This window comes from Carcharhinus amblyrhynchos, chromosome 1, assembly GCF_965287045.1.
Source record: "Carcharhinus amblyrhynchos chromosome 1, sCarAmb.v2.hapA, whole genome shotgun sequence".
In the NCBI taxonomy this organism is placed as follows: Eukaryota; Metazoa; Chordata; class Chondrichthyes; order Carcharhiniformes; family Carcharhinidae; genus Carcharhinus; species Carcharhinus amblyrhynchos.
Window position 1 is genome coordinate 111,401,531 of NC_137324.1, and position 15,899 is coordinate 111,417,429.

The 15,899-nt window shown below is 39.0% G+C and overlaps 1 protein-coding gene across 1 annotated transcript in view; it reads right to left on the reverse strand.

The window, feature by feature from the left end:
• Nucleotides 1-4,525: 4,525 nt before the first annotated feature.
• Nucleotides 4,526-15,899, reverse strand: part of cds1 (CDP-diacylglycerol synthase (phosphatidate cytidylyltransferase) 1) — an 89,332-nt gene continuing 77,958 nt past the window's right edge. The window contains exons 10-13 of the mRNA XM_080191147.1: nt 14,655-14,807; nt 10,843-10,962; nt 9,809-9,912; nt 4,526-6,156 (exon numbers count right to left, since the gene is read on the reverse strand). Of these exons, the coding sequence (XP_080047273.1) occupies nt 6,024-6,156; nt 9,809-9,912; nt 10,843-10,962; nt 14,655-14,807 (510 nt within the window). The 3' untranslated portion in view covers nt 4,526-6,023. The remainder of the gene's footprint in view (nt 6,157-9,808; nt 9,913-10,842; nt 10,963-14,654; nt 14,808-15,899) is intronic.

Here is a 15,899-nt window from a genome sequence, read left to right on the forward strand (position 1 = left end):
ACCCTTTATGGCCAATGTTACAGCAAAAATGGCATTACAGAGATTGTCATCAGTCTCTGTTTCTGGTGTCAAAAAGGCATTAAACTCTGAGTACATTATCATTGTTGTACTATATGTATTGTACAGCAGTTTTATTTACTATATATTAAGCTTCATTTTACAATTCTATTTCATGAGTGGCAGGATGGACTTTTACCTATGTTTACAATGACTGTGAAATGCGTGCAATATATTGCTGATTGGAAAGGGTGAGGCATAGGCCAGACCTACCAGGAACTGAGAAGCAGCAAGGACAAAGGCTGGAGCTGAAAATCAGTGAGATTAGATAATGTGACTGTGCGTCAGTAATAAGATCAAGAGTTCATTCACTGCAGATTCACTCCTGTGAATACACACTTCATGGCTGCCACTTGTTGAAAACAGCCTCCATTATTGTGAGTGCATTAGAAGTTTCATGATTTTGGGGAAGGTACTCTTTCTTATTGAAGACAGGTATCAAACTTTAGAACATCGGCAATCAATTGCTCAAGTGGAAACGGTGAATTTGGTAGGATGCACCAGGGTTGGTGGCCCCTGGAGTCCAGAACGCTAAGGTGTTTGGTGAGGGAGAATTGTGCCATATGCAAATGGATATATGTAGCCAAGATTACAAATCGTAAGATTTATACTTGGGCATATATACAGGACAGACGAGAACCTGCAATAATTTTTAAATAATAGTTATTTTCATGACCAAAGTGGCTGCATTAATGAAATAAAAATGGTGCAAGATGTAATTTAGATATCTAATGAGTAGCACAGACGAATTAAAGGAAAAGTTAGACAGGTACATAAGCAAAAAAAAGGAATAGATGTTATTTTGTTAAATTCAGATGAAGCAGGGTGGAAATGGCCTGTTTGTGCCGTAATTTCTACACAATTCTATGTAATCTTGAACAGCTCAACGATGAGAGCTTTCACAGCTAAGTCTGATCCTGTTCAAATGCACTTCCAATTAGATACAAGTGTCTGTACAGCGGTGCAAATTCCTTGTCTAAAATAAGGAATTTGTCACAGCAGAATAGAAAAAGTCTAATGAATGACACAAAGTTCTAAGGGAATTTAAACTTATTAAGGCAACTACTCTTCAGATGTCTGGAACTCTGATTCCTGATGAACCTCAGCCCTCTCATGGTGGCGCTGGCCCAGAACTGGCTGCACCTGCACAGTCTGGGTATTTTTCATTCCTCTGGTCAGGAATGGCCCTTTGCACCTGTGCAGAAAGAGGAAGGGGAATGTAAAAAAGGTCAAATGACTTGGAATGCAGCACCATTGTGGGAGGTGCCTCAAGGAGCAGGACATTGGAGGGATGCTGGAAAAGGGGGGGCAGGGAGCAGGCCCAGGAACATGTCCCAGGTAAAGGGCAAGGGCAGGGAATAGAATTAGGACCTATTAAGTTAAAAGAAAGGGACAGAGAAATAGGCTTCTAATTAAAGTTGCAGGAAGCAGACTTTAAGCACAGTGAGCACGAGACGCCCTAAGCATCCAAGAAGGCAGCTCAAGATTTGTGACTCTGTGCTGCAGGTTATTAAGCAAAGGTACCCCTTCAGGACAGTGATATTCTGCTTGGCATATGCCAAAGATGGAGATAGTGCTTGGAAGGTGTTCTCAGAGATCTAGGGGAGAAGAGCCCTGGAAGGCGAGATTGAAATCCGGCAAGTTGGGTCTTAGTTGAAGCTGAGTGGGAGCATCTTTTGGAGAGAATTTTAAGGAGCGATCTTCAAATGTGGAGACTGGAAGCCCTCATAAGAAAGGCAAAGTTTCATTGAGATTATGGACCACAGTGTTACAAATATTGGGTGGCTTGTTGAGAAATCCACAAAATATGTTTGGTCACATCTGTCATCTATTTAGTAGTGTGATGTGTCTGACTACAGTTCGCCTGTTAATTCACATGCAACTCAAACCTGCCCTGAACTTTAAAGTATAAGATGGATATTGTAAATTGTTACGTTCAGTTCAGAAAAACAAAGTTTATTTTTGTTTGTTCAGCACCCGTGGAATCTTGTGGCTTTCTTCACTTAGTGTCGTGAATTGCACGCTTCACCTGCTTTAAACAAAGCATTATTGTTCCCTAATCGGATCCCGCACCCCTCCCACCACACCTCCCCCATTCTGATACGCCTGAACATTTAAATCTTAATAAGCGTACACAACTCTGTACCAAAAGAAACAAGTAAAATATGTATAGTAAGTGACTTTTACAAGTAGTTTTAAATAGAATTTTTAAAATGTTGAAACATACAACACAAAAAGAAATAAAATTCAAATGCAGGTTCACCAATCTGCACAACACAAACAGATAATTGTGATAGAATTGACTCAGAACTGCTTAGCTCAAGAGACAGGTTTTAATGAGTGTATAACTTTTGCTCTCGGGCACATTATTTGGTAAATTAATATGCTAATTCTTTCACAATGCAAAATTTATATTTCAATGCAGTGTGAAATATTTGCTGTGTATTTGGTATAATGTTTACATTTTTAAACGGTTAATCAGCTACTAAAGTATTTTTTTTTGTTGCTGTTTATTGCTACCTCCTATCTGTAACCTCAAACATGAATTGAGACCTATAGCAACATAAGTCTCTGTAAGGAAATATTGCTGGAACAAAAACATTTAATCAGCAATTAAGATGGAGTTGCTTTATTTCAAGTCCAAGAAAATGGTTCTAGAACAAATAATTTCAGATTAGGTTCCAATTTTGCTGAGAAAACTCACTCACTGGCAGCAGGCATTGAAAATCATGCATTACGCACAACCTAATTTCTAATACGTACTGCCACCAGGCAAAGACCCCACCCTTCCGCCACCAAATCAGGATAACATCAGACAATTACTCCGAGCATATTTACTAATATTTCTCCAGTCACACTTTACCAGAAATGAATGCAGTAAATAATAGTCCTGAAAACTCAACTTACAAAAAGAATTACAGGCTAATATAACAGCTATTTCAAACACTCCACTGAAGAAATTGTATCAAAAATTTAAAAAAGAACTGCACCATTTCATCCTCAAGACGTCCCAAATCTCTTCACAGCACAGCAAAATAACACAAAGATCAAGATAAATAACTAGATAATCTCTTCTAGCATGGTCGGCTATGCAGTAAATGTTGGCTAGGATACCTGAAAAAGTCTTCTCTTACAATCAACCTGGGCAGATAGATTTGGGTTTACATCTCATTCAAAAGATAAATGTGAACTACCTCATCAGCCAACATTGCCTATTTTTACTTCAGGATTCTATTTGTTGATTTTCCTTCTGACCTCAAAAGATCACAAGCATTGTTAACTGACTTCAATAATGTAAAATCAAAACTGCCTTGATTGTAAAATATATCAAGTTGCAAGTTCCTCTCTGTTTAATTTAAAGGATCAAAAATTAAATATTGATTTTGATTTGCTAGCGTTCTCACAAGGTCACCTTCAAAGAATTCAAAGAAATAGTTAAATCGTCAGTAGAAAAGCCTCTTTACATGGCCATCAAGTTCCAGGAGTGGACAAACTATCCAGAAACTTGAAGAGCTCAAGTCTTTGGAAGAGAAAACAGGTTAAGAAAACGTTGTACAAATTAACATGGAAATGCAAATCAACCAAAACGTAGTGCAGACTAGTTTTTTGTAAATCAAAAGCAGAATGCAGTAAACAATGGCCTGTAGTTCAGTGTCCTAACTATTACAAAAGGTCATTCTGCTGAAGGATCACCACAACCTGAAACTTAAACACCGTTTCTCTCCACAGATGGCTGTCTGACCTGCTGAGTATTTTCAGCATATTTTTTTTCAGTTTCAGATTCCTGGCATCTGCGGTATTTTGCTTTTCCATTACAAAATTGTATACCCTTCTTTACTATTTACTTGCATTGCTTTCACTCTACATTTTCCTTGAACACAGAAGATGGAAGGGTGATCCAGAAAAAGTGATTATGATCAAAGGAGCTGATGGGGTAAAAACTATTCACTTTGATGTGGGGGGAGGGGAGCGATGGAGAGAAGGCATTCAAGCAAGAGGACTTTGCCTTAAAATTAGAGCTAGACCATTCAGGGGTGACGTCAAAAAGCATTTCTTCAAGCAAGAGATTGTGGAAATCTGGAACTTTTTCCTGCAAAAAGCTGTTGAGGCTAGAATTTTGTCAAACATACATATTAAGGGTTACGGAATCAAGGCAAGGCAAGTTACAGATCAGCCATGATCTAAATGAATAGAGAAACAGGCTCAAGAGGCTAGATGGTATATGTTGCGAGAAATGTAACTGTCACCCACTTATCCATTTTGGTGGAAATTGCTCATCTTACTTATTATATGAAGCAAAGTCTCCCAACTCAGGTTTACAGTTTCTTAAAGTTTCAAAGACAACTTGCAAAATGTCTTAAATTATTTAAGACAATTACATATACATCCATACAACAATGTTTTTTTTAAAATCAAGAGATCAGTGCATGCAAGCCTCAACACAGACATGTAGTGAGGTCAAGCTAAATGACTTCTAAATTACATCAATTTATTGTTCTTTTTGCAGCAGTACAACACCTCATTGTTGTGCACTTAGGATTTAAAACCTGCATTATGAGAACGTACTTCAGAGAGAGAGAGACAAACAATTGAGAAATTCTGCAATGATAAAACTAATAAAACTATGAAAGGGAACTTCCAAAAATAATTGAACCAGAGCTTCTTTCATAATTCAAACTGGATTAGTAATTAACTAAGGGTTTAACAAAGATGCATCATACAGTAAAAATTCTGAATACTTTTAGAATGCAGCCTACATAGATCAATGAAAGATATACTGCCTTGCTGAAAGTACTATAAACCAAACAATGGTGGTCCAAATATATTTCACAGACTATTCTACAATATATTTCAGTAATCAAAAAATCTGTTTTCTAAAGGCACACTACTGCAATAGTTCACCAAAGGATGATCCATGGTTCTATGCTACCAGCGAGGAGTTGCAGGCCAGAGAATCAGAGCTATAATACTGTAGCCCTATCCGCAACATGTGGACCCTATAAGCAGTGTTTCTCCCTTGGAATTGCTGGATCGGAGAATCATTCCTTATTTTGTGCATTCCATTTCACTTTGTGAATATTCACCTGCATCAATTACTTGGCAAATTTCTACATGCTATATAAAATTAAAATTCCTCTCAGCTTTACAACACAATCCAAACTTAAATTGTTTTTCTTTTTCTTAAATACATTCAAGTTCATAAATGATTTCAAATAGTTACATACTTGCATTTATATTCATATATACTTACAGATTATATACACTCAGTGCCATGCCATCTGCCACTAGGTTAATCCTCACAGATTATTGGCATTAATCAGCTCACTCTTGCAAAAACTCAAGTTACTTTTTTAAATAAAAGATGCATTATAAATCTCATTCCAAAACACAAACTGCAGGTGAATTTCCCAACATTTTGCAAAACAGACTAGAGGTTAACCAGTCCGCTATTTTGCAGCCATTAAAATCAATTTACCTTCTAAAGTTTCTTGACATTAACACCATTACTACAAATATAAATTCTGATGCAGTTACATTGCTAGATCCATAGAAGTGTCTATAATTTTTCCATTAAAGTTCATGCTCGAAAGCAGTGAAACTACATGTATATAATACATTCATGTTCAACCTCAACTGTCAAAATTGAAAGGATACAAGCCTTAACGTTGAAGAATTTAGTTTGGATCCAAGATATTAAAATCAATTGCAGGATATTTCACCAAGATTACATTACTGAGTACATTTCAAACTAAAGACTGCCAATCATATGACTCTGACCCTGCATTTCTACCAGAAGTTTAAAGCATTACAGTTAGAGAGTATAAGCAAGTCTCAGTCACAGAAGTGTTAGGCATTGTGACTAGCATGAACAACCTTGAACTGCGCGCTTCAGAAATCTCAACTGATGCTTGACTTGGAACTCATGCAGTTTTCAGCACTCTGATGAAGAAAAAGGTGCCCAAATACTATTGTTCTTTTATTGTCGGCTGAAGTGCTCCTTTCTCTATTAAATGAGATTTCAGAATATTGTAGATATATAATTGTTGTTCTGGTTGAAGGACTAACAATTGCTGTAAGACTTTGCTGGGATTTGGTCCTCTGCAAAAGACCAGAATGAAACAGAAGAATATTAGATACAGACACTACTGTATTTATAATTGCACTACAATTTAGTTTTGAAAATACAAATGGGAATACTCAGGAGAGGGGAGCAAAGTAGAGTAAGGGATTGTGATGTATTCCCTATCTGCCCTTCTCTGCTCGATTTGTGGTACAGGAAGATGGAATATGTTAGGTGTTTTACAATATAGCTTTTTCTTTCAACAACAGGGATGCAAGAATGCCTGAAGTTTTGGCCCATAACATCCTTGAAATGGCAATCAGTGGTGGATTGCCAATGTGTAGCAATTTACCTTCTCTTGAAATCCAAATTGCAGGTCTTGCAAGACCTTCCCAACTCAGGCCAGGTGAGACTGAAGAGGAGAGGCAGTTCATGGGTTTTAGTGAAGTGTAAAAGGAGCTAAATGAAGGAGGCCGTGCCCCTTTTTTATGCTGCCATGAAGTAGGTGAGTTTAAAGGGACCACTGAAAGGTAAGTTTGAAAGCCAAGTGATTGGGATGTATGTGGGAATTCTGACACCAACCTGCAGGGGGGGGGAGGGGTCATGTTCATGTGGGGTCAAACCAGTAGGGTAGGGGGTGTCTCGTACACTGCTTAGTCGGTGTCTTTAAAGTAACTTTGAAGTAAGATATGCTTTCTTTCTTCTAACTCTTTCAGGGTAGCTAAGAGTGTGTAAGTGGCAAAACCATCCAAAGTTAATGATTTATATTGTTTTGGCAGATGGTTTCCAGCCCAGTGAAATCATCCAGGGGAAATTAGCCTTTCTTGACAATCACCAAGTAAACCCTTACATGGGACCTTCCAAGAGGCACTTCCCAGTGCATAGTACCTCAAATCCTGTGCTGGAGAGCCAGAAAGTTACAGCCCCATTAAATTATTTCGCTCACTTCTTTCTGCCTCAGAAAAATATTTCACTATATGTAAAATTACAGTGCCATAATCATATTGAGCAAAAAGTTAGCTCACCTATGACTTAACAATAAATGTACTAAATTCAAGGTAAAGTAGGCTCGAGAGGCCAAAAGGCCTACTGCAGTTCCTAATTCTTGTGTTATTGTGCTCTGACACAGATGCTGTAGTTTTTGGAGACTAGGCAATGCATGCTGTGGATATAATTGCAAGAGAAAGTAATTCTCAAGAAAATATTCTGGCCCAACCATTGTCAGCTGCTTTGTCAATGACCCTCCTCCCATTATAAGTGGGATTGTACTCTGATGATTCCACCCTACTCAGTTTTATTTACAATTGTTCCAATAATGAAGCAGCCTATATCAGTTTACAGGAAGATCGGGATAACATTCAGGCATGGACTGGTAATTGACAGGTTGCATTCATGTCACTGAAGTGCCAGTTTTGAGTATATGGAAATGGTGGTGTTGTGGTACGACTGGATTAGTAATCAAAAAACCCAGGCTAAAGCTTTGGAGTCATGAGTTCAAATCCCACCAAGGTGTGGGGTTTAAATTCAGTCTAGAACTGAAACCATGTAACAGTGACGGTGACCATGAAACTCACTACATGTTATAAAAACCCATGTGGTTCACTACGCCCTGAAGGGAAGAAAGTCTGCCATCCTTACCTAACCTGACATACATTTGATTCCAGGTCCACAGCAATGTGGTTATCTCTTTACTACCCCCTTAAATGCCCAAGCAAGCCACTCAGTCAAGGGCAATTTTGACAGGTATCTAGATGGGTTGAGAACTGACTTGCTAGGAGGAGACAGAGAGTAGTAGTGGAAGGGTCCTTTTCTAGCTGCAGGTCTGTCACTAGTGGTGTGCTGCAGGGCTCAGTACTGGGACCTCTCCTTTTTGTAGTATATATAAATGACTTGGAAGAGGGAGTAAGTGGTGTGATCAGCAAATTTGCAGATGACACTAAGATGGCTGGATTGGCGGGCAGTGAGGAGCAGTGTCTGGCAATACAACGGGACATAGATAGGCTGGTATATTGGTAAGAGAGGGGATTAAGGGTTATGGGGAGAGGGCGGGAAAGTGGAACTGAGCCACGACAGATCAGCCATGATCTTACTGAATGGCGGGGCAGGCTCGAAGGGCCAGATGGCCTACTCCTGCTCCTATTTCTTATGTTCTTATGTTCTTATATATGGCAAATGGAGTTCAATCCGGATAAATGTGAGGTGATGCTTTTTGGTCGGAATAATGTAGGGGGGAGTTATATGATAAAGGGTAAACCTATAAAGAGTATAGAAACGCAGCGGGACCTGGGGGTGCAAGTGCACAAGTCTTTGAAGGTGGCAGTACAAGTGGAGAAGGTTGTGAAGAAAGCTTATGGTATGTTAGCCTGTATAGAAAGGGGTATAGAGTATAAGAGCTGGAGTCTAATGCTGCAGTTGCATAGAACGTTGGTTAGGCCGCATTTGGAGTACTGCGTTCAGTTCTGGTCGCCTTACTACCGGAAGGACGTGGAGACTCTGGAGAGAGTGCAGAGGAGGTTTACCAGGATGTTGCCTGGTATGGAAGAACTGGGTTATGAGGAAAGATTGAGCAAATTGGGGCTGTTTTCCCTTGAAAGACGGCGACTGAGGGGGGATCTAATAGAGGTATATTAGATTATGAAAGGTATAGATAGAGTAAACAGTGGTAAGCTATTTCCTATGTTAGAGAGACACAGTACGAGGGGCCACGGGCTTAGGGTGAGGGGGGAGAGATATAACACGGATATTAGAGGGAGGTTTTTCACACAGAGGGTAGTGGGGGTATGGAATGCTCTGCCAAGCAAGGTAGTGGAGGCAGACACGCTGGAGTTGTTTAAGAGTTACTTAGACAGACACCTGAGTGGGTTGGAGATGGGAAGGATATAGGAGATTGTTTTAAATAAGGGTCATTAGCATTGGGACGTCCCTGGTAATGTATAAGGATGTGGAACGATACTAATGTTTTTCTCTTTTAATTCACAGGTTTTAAGTCGGTCCACCTTGTTGTCCAACGAGGGGCATACACGCGATGAGTCGTATTAGGACCGTTCTTCGATGTTCGAGAGTAGCCTAGTGCTTCATGTCGTCAGTGTGCACTTAAACTGGACCAGATGCTGGGCAACACGACAGCTCAGTGACTATCACTGTTTGCTGTGCAGACACATGGATTTGGGCCAGTGTCTGTGGGAGTGTGCGCATTCTCCCCGTGCTCGCGTGGGTTTTCTCCGGGTGCTCTGGTTTCCTCCCACGCCCCAAAGATGTGCTATTAAGCTGATTGGAGGTAATAAATTGTCCCTAAATTAGTTTCCCTCAATGTGGAATGCCATAAGCATAGATAAGGGTCATGGGTGGAGGGGGGACTGGTAATGTTAAAATGGCAGCATGGACTCGTTGGGCCGAAGGGCCTGTTTCCCAGGCTGTTTTGTTCTTTGTTCAATTAGGGATCAGCAACAAAAGCTGGCCTTGCTAGTGATGACCACATCCCAAGAATGAAAACAAATGTCCAAATTAACAGTTTAGTGCAGTACTGAGGCAGTGCTAAATTGCTGGAAGTGTCTTTATGTAAATTAAACAGAAGAATGATACTTTTTTTTAAATATATACTTCTATTCATTAATCTTTAAAATGGGAACAACACGTTTTGTGTATGTATATAGATAGCTGCACAAAAGAATGGAAGGGAAACTGATTTACCTGATAAAACTAGTAATGTAAACATGAACAAAGGTAGCCATCAGATATTGACAATCAAAGCGATCCATAATCCCACCATGTCCTGGAATAGTGTCAGCAAAATCCTAGTGAAAACACAAGTTAAACTTATCAAAACAGAAAATAATAAACATTCAACAAGGGTTAACACTTCATTTTAATAAAATGTTAATTTTGACAATAGAGTCCAAATTTTCCTTCGTTTCTACTTTCTTATTTTGATCCAATTATTTTCTAAGATTCTATGCTAAATTTTTAAACACCCCCTTGTACATATTCATCAGATTCTTCTCTCTCCAGTCCCCACTGAACTAACCATGATGAGATCAAGACAGAAGATAGCTTGGCAGTTGCTAAACTTCTACCAATTATTGTTTGAAGATTAATGTCAATATGTTCCTTTGTTTCTCTTTCAGGGAACATATCTTGCTTCAACTCAGCATCGTTATTCTATCATAGCAGTCAGCTTGTTGGAAAATCATGAGGTACTGGTTCATAGTTCTAATTCTGCACTCATTGGTACATAAACATTTCTTAACGAGGACACTACCATTGTTGAAAATGGGAATTTGCAAAAATATATTAAACATGAACCAATCATAAGGATAAAAATTGGGAAAACAAAATAAAACTCTCAAAGCTCAGTCAAGTACAGATATGGCTTAATTCTAATTTAGATAACCAATACAAATCAAGAGTTTTAACCAGGAAAGATTTTACTCCTGACAGCCACAACACATCATCAAATCTGGTGCCGCAGAGTTGTTAAAATGAAACAATGAATCTTTAGACAATAATATTTCATAACCATCTTCCCGATTTCTAAATATGCACAAATGCTTAACCACTATAATTTTCAAAACATAATGACCATTTGAAATGCCTTGAGTGCATACACAAATAACTTAGAACAGTTGATCCTACAAGCGCACCCCTCCTCTAAAAAGTGATAGTCTTAAAACATTGTACATTATATTGAGCTACAAATAAAGAACTAACTTAATCGTGATACTTGCTTTGATTTTGAAAGCTCGTTTGAATCCACTGGCGAAAAAGCCTCCGAAAGGACCAATTAAGGATGCAAATGTAGAAAGGGCAATGCTGTGTATCTGAAATGGGTATAGGTGCACTGTTTCCTGTGTGGAGGAGACAAAAAAAATTCAGACTAAATATTAGAAAAATAAAATGTCTCAGATTTAAAATGACCATCGAGTTGCAGGTTTGTCAGATATGAATGCTTGGGCCTCTGCCTTGAACTCTTTTTCCTTGGATTCCTGAGCACGTTTTGATGAAGAACAAAGTTGTGTTGCATCTCCAAGCCACTGTAATTTCATTTATACAGGAAACTGGCACAAATACCAAAATTATTCACCCAAAACAGACCTCCAATTCTACGCTTGAGTGCAGCCTCAATTTTAATTGTTCCCCAAACTAAATTAAGCAATATAAATGAACTTGTACCATTACAGTGACAATGTATAGCAATGCAAATATAATGGAGTCAATACTTCAATGTTGGTGGCATGACTCATGGACACTTGAATTTTCAATGTATCCAAGGTACCAAGCAAGGTTTTACATTTAACCCCAACTAATGTCAAACTAAATTCTTGTGCATAATAAATCAACAGAATTGTACAAGTATAATTCATTGGTTAAACAAATATAGAAGTGTGCAAATGTTTTTTGAAAGATTTTCAAATTTCAGATTTTAAAATCCACTGCACCAGTCACCTTTGAATTTAAAAAATTCAAAGCTAGTTGTTTAATTCATGCCTCACAGAGAACAATGCTATTCACAGTAATTGGCAAGTTGTGTGCATTTCTACTGTTGCAAAATATAAACTTTTGCATAAAATGGGAATGGTAGTAAGATACCTAATCAACATAGTTGATTATAAATAAATTTCTCCAAACGTTCTAATACAGTGTAGCCCTGATACATAGATGTTATGTTCTTTTATGCGCACCATTCTCCCAGTTTAGTAGTAATCTCCACAGACTTAAGCCTGTGAGCCACAGATTACAGTACTCATGATGATAGGCTTGAATGCATATTGTGAGAAGTAGCTTAATCACCTCAAGCAACAGCACTCCTTCCCTGGTATAAAATCCTCTTACTACTCCAGATTCCTCAAGAGCATTCAGCAACCTCAAATTCACTTTCACAAAATCCCCCCGCCGCTGATCGATCTTTCTTCCAATGCAACATTTATCTTGTTCGCCAATATTAAAATCACAACATCCATTTTACAACATCAACTCAGCTTCTATTCTCATAGCACATCTCCCTAGATCACAAGCTCTTACCAAAAATTCACCCAACTTCCAAACATACTTACCAATGCTGTTAATCTTTCCCTCATTATTATTTTCATCCAAAAATTAATATTCATCTTATTAAAAAGTTCACATCTGCATCACTTATTTTCTTAAAATGTTGTCTCATATCTGATCAATTCGTCTTCTCAAGGTCCATAAATATATCATGCGATCCAATTATATACTTACATTTCTCTCACTTGCTAATCTTTTGAATTTATCCAATTCCTTTTTTAAAAAAACTCATTCACAGGATGCAAGTGTCCCTGGTAAAGCCTGCTTTTGTTGCCCGTCGCTAATGGTCCTGCAGCAGCTGAGAGTGAGCCACTTCTACTTCAGTCCATGAGGTACCCACAGTGCTATTAGGGAGGGATTTCAGAATTTTAATGCATTGACATTGTAGAAACAGCGATACAGATCGTGGTCAGAATGGGATAATTGGAGGTGGTGCTACTCCTGTGCATCTTCTGGCCTTGCCCTACTAGGTATCCTTCCCTAAAGGACACTGGTGAACGAGATGGGTTTTTCTGACAATCGACAATGGTTTCATGGTAATCAGTAGATTCTTAATTCCAGGTTTTGTTTATTGCATTCAAATTCTACCATCTGCCATAGCAGGATTCGAATGCAGGTCCCCAGAACACGAGCTGAATTCTGGATTAATAGCCTAGCTATAATACCACTAGGCCATCACCTTCTCTAGTCATCATACTCCTGACTTATGCCTTGTGACGGTGAACAGGCTTTGGGGAGTTAGTTGCCATAGAATTCCCAGCCTCCCACCTTCACTCTAGGCACAGTATTTAAAGGGCTGATCCAATTAAGTTTCTGGTCAATGGCAACCCTCAGAATACTAATGACTAAAGATTCAGCATTGGTAATGCCACTGAACAGCAAAGGAGATGATTAGATTCTCTTCTGTTTGAGATGGGTCATTGCTTGACATAAATGATACATGCTTCTGATCAGGCAAAGCCTGAATGTTGTTCAGGTATGGCAGACTACTTCAGCATTTGAGAATGAACACTGTGCCACTGTCCCATCTGTCTTTTTAATGGAGGGGAGCAGCTGAAAATGGTTGGGCTTAGGACTGCCGTGAAGAATTCCTATAGCGATCTTTTGGGCCTGAGGTGATCGGGCTCAAAACAACAACAACTGTCTCTCTTTGCACAGTGGTACAACTGTGGCAAATGTTCCCCTAATTTCCAAGAACTTCAGTTCTGCTCGGACTCCTTAATTCTACACTCAGTCAGATGGTGCCTTGCTGTCAAAGACAGTCAGCTCCGGAATTCAGCTTTTTTTTTTCCATGTTTGGATCAAGGCTGAAATGCAACCTGAAGCCAAGTTCTCTGATAGAACCCAAACTGAGCAAGTTACTGTTGCGCAAGTGCCACTTGATAGCACTGCTGATGGACACCTTCCATCACACTGCTAATGATTTAGAGTAGAATGGTGAGACAATAATTGATCATTAACTTATATTACTTATTATTAGTGTCACAAGTTGCCTTACATTAACATTAATGAAGTTACTATGAAAATCTCCGAGTCAACACACTCTGGTGCCTGTTTGGGTACACTGAGGGAGAATTTAGCAAGGCTAATGCACCCAACCAGCACATCTTTTGAATTAGATTGGATATGCCCTGCTTATTTGTGAACAAGTCATACCTGGGCAATTTTCCATTGTTGGATAGATTCCAATGCTGTCATGATCCATCCAAAACAGATACAATGGTAATTAGTTGCACTGCGACCAACAGTTCATCATGTCTCCCTTCTGTGATATGAACAACGATTCCATTCTTCTCCATTGTCCATTTCTGCACATAGTTCTCTCATTGTTCCACCCTTATCCTTTCCAAAATAACCACTATATACCTCAAATATATTTTCCTCCTGTGGCATAAAGTCACTTCTAGTGCTCCAGATGCCCTTTTATTCATATTTGCCATGGTACCTCTTACTGAGATAAGTTGCAAACACACAGTCAGGTTCCACACGTATTCTGACAGCACCCAATCCTGTGAGTCTGTATTACCAAAGAATGCAAAGTTACTGCTGTAACATTCAAACTGGCTTTTCAACATCAATATTGGAGAAGTCAAAATGTATTCCTGCGTAATGTCAATAAACAATATTTCCTGGTTTGGTTCCTGCCTCCATGTGCCTTTCAATTGCATTCCATCAAATTTCCAGATTTCATGGTCATGATAAATTCAATAGCAGCAGAAACTCGGCAATCTGTTTAACCGAGAATAGCTTTTTATCTATATACGATCCGTAGTCAAAATCCAATTTTCAAACAGTATATACTCCCACCTCTACCTTGCTCAATGCTGATGTAATTATGCCCTTAATTACCCACACCCACAATTCTGCTTTGATGCATGGTATTCATTTCACTTCCACATAAATTACTCTGGTAAATTTTTTATGAAGAGAACTGCACAAATTTAGAATGTTGCTAGATACTATGAACGTTAATGAAAAATACACTCCTCACCCATCCAAGGACAGATTGCAGTACAGATGGAAGCATGTATTCCTGCAGGTGGAACAAGAGCGAAGGTTCACAGTCAACAATAAAGCTGTTGGTTTCACTGTTGTAATCCACTGGGCACACAAAGTAATTGTAGCTTGATAATGTGTAGGCAAACTAGAACAAGATAGATAAGAATCATTAAAAAAAATCAAAATATGTTTCAATAAGAACCATTACTCTTAATAATTGGACAAAAATTGCCTTTTTTCTAAAAATTATACTGATATAATTCAAATATATATTCTTGATTTTTGTAAGACATTTAAAGATTTAAGAAAGCTTTCACTTTTTGTGAATATGTTTCAGGAAAACAAATTTTAGTTTGGAGACTGAAATTTAAGACCATAAGATATAGAGCAGAATTAGTCCACTCAGCCCATCAAATCTGCTCCGCCATACAATCTTGGCTGATTTTTTCCTCAACCCTACTCTCCTGCCTTTTTCCCTAACCCCTGATCCCCTTATTAATCAAGTACCTATCTATCTCTGTCTTAAAGATATTCAATGACCTGGCTTCCACAGCCTTCTGCGGCAAAGAGTTCCACAGATTCACCACCCTGACTGAAGAAATTCCTCCTCATCTCTGTCCTAAACGTTCACCCCTTTAGCCTGAGGTTGTGCCCTCTGGTTCTAGTATTTGCTACTAGTTGAAACATCCTCTCCACGTTCACTCTATCCAGGCCTCACAGTATCCTGTAAGTTTCAATAAGATCCCCCCTCTTTCTTCTAAACTCCAACAAGTACAGACACAGAGTCCTCAACCTTTCCTCATACGATGAGCTCGATTCCAGGAATCATACTTGTGAACTTCCTCTGGACCCTTTTCAAGGCCAGCACATCCTTCCTCAGATATGGGGCTCAAAACTGCTCACAATTCTCCAAATTGGATTTGAACAGAGCCTTATACAGCCACAGAAGTACATCCTTGCTCTTACATTCTAGCCCTCTCGACATGAATGTTAACATTGCATTTGCTTTCCTATCTGCTGACTGAACCTGCACATTAACCTAAAGAGAATGCTGAACCATGACTCCCAAGTCCCTTTGTGCTTCTGATTTCCTAAGCATTTTCCCATTTAGAAAATAGTCTATGCCTCCATCCCTCCTTCCAAAAGAGCATAACCTCACACTTTTCCATCTGCCACTTCCTTGCCCACTCTCCTAATCTGTCCAAATCCTTCCTTCTGCAGCCCCCCTGCTTTCTCA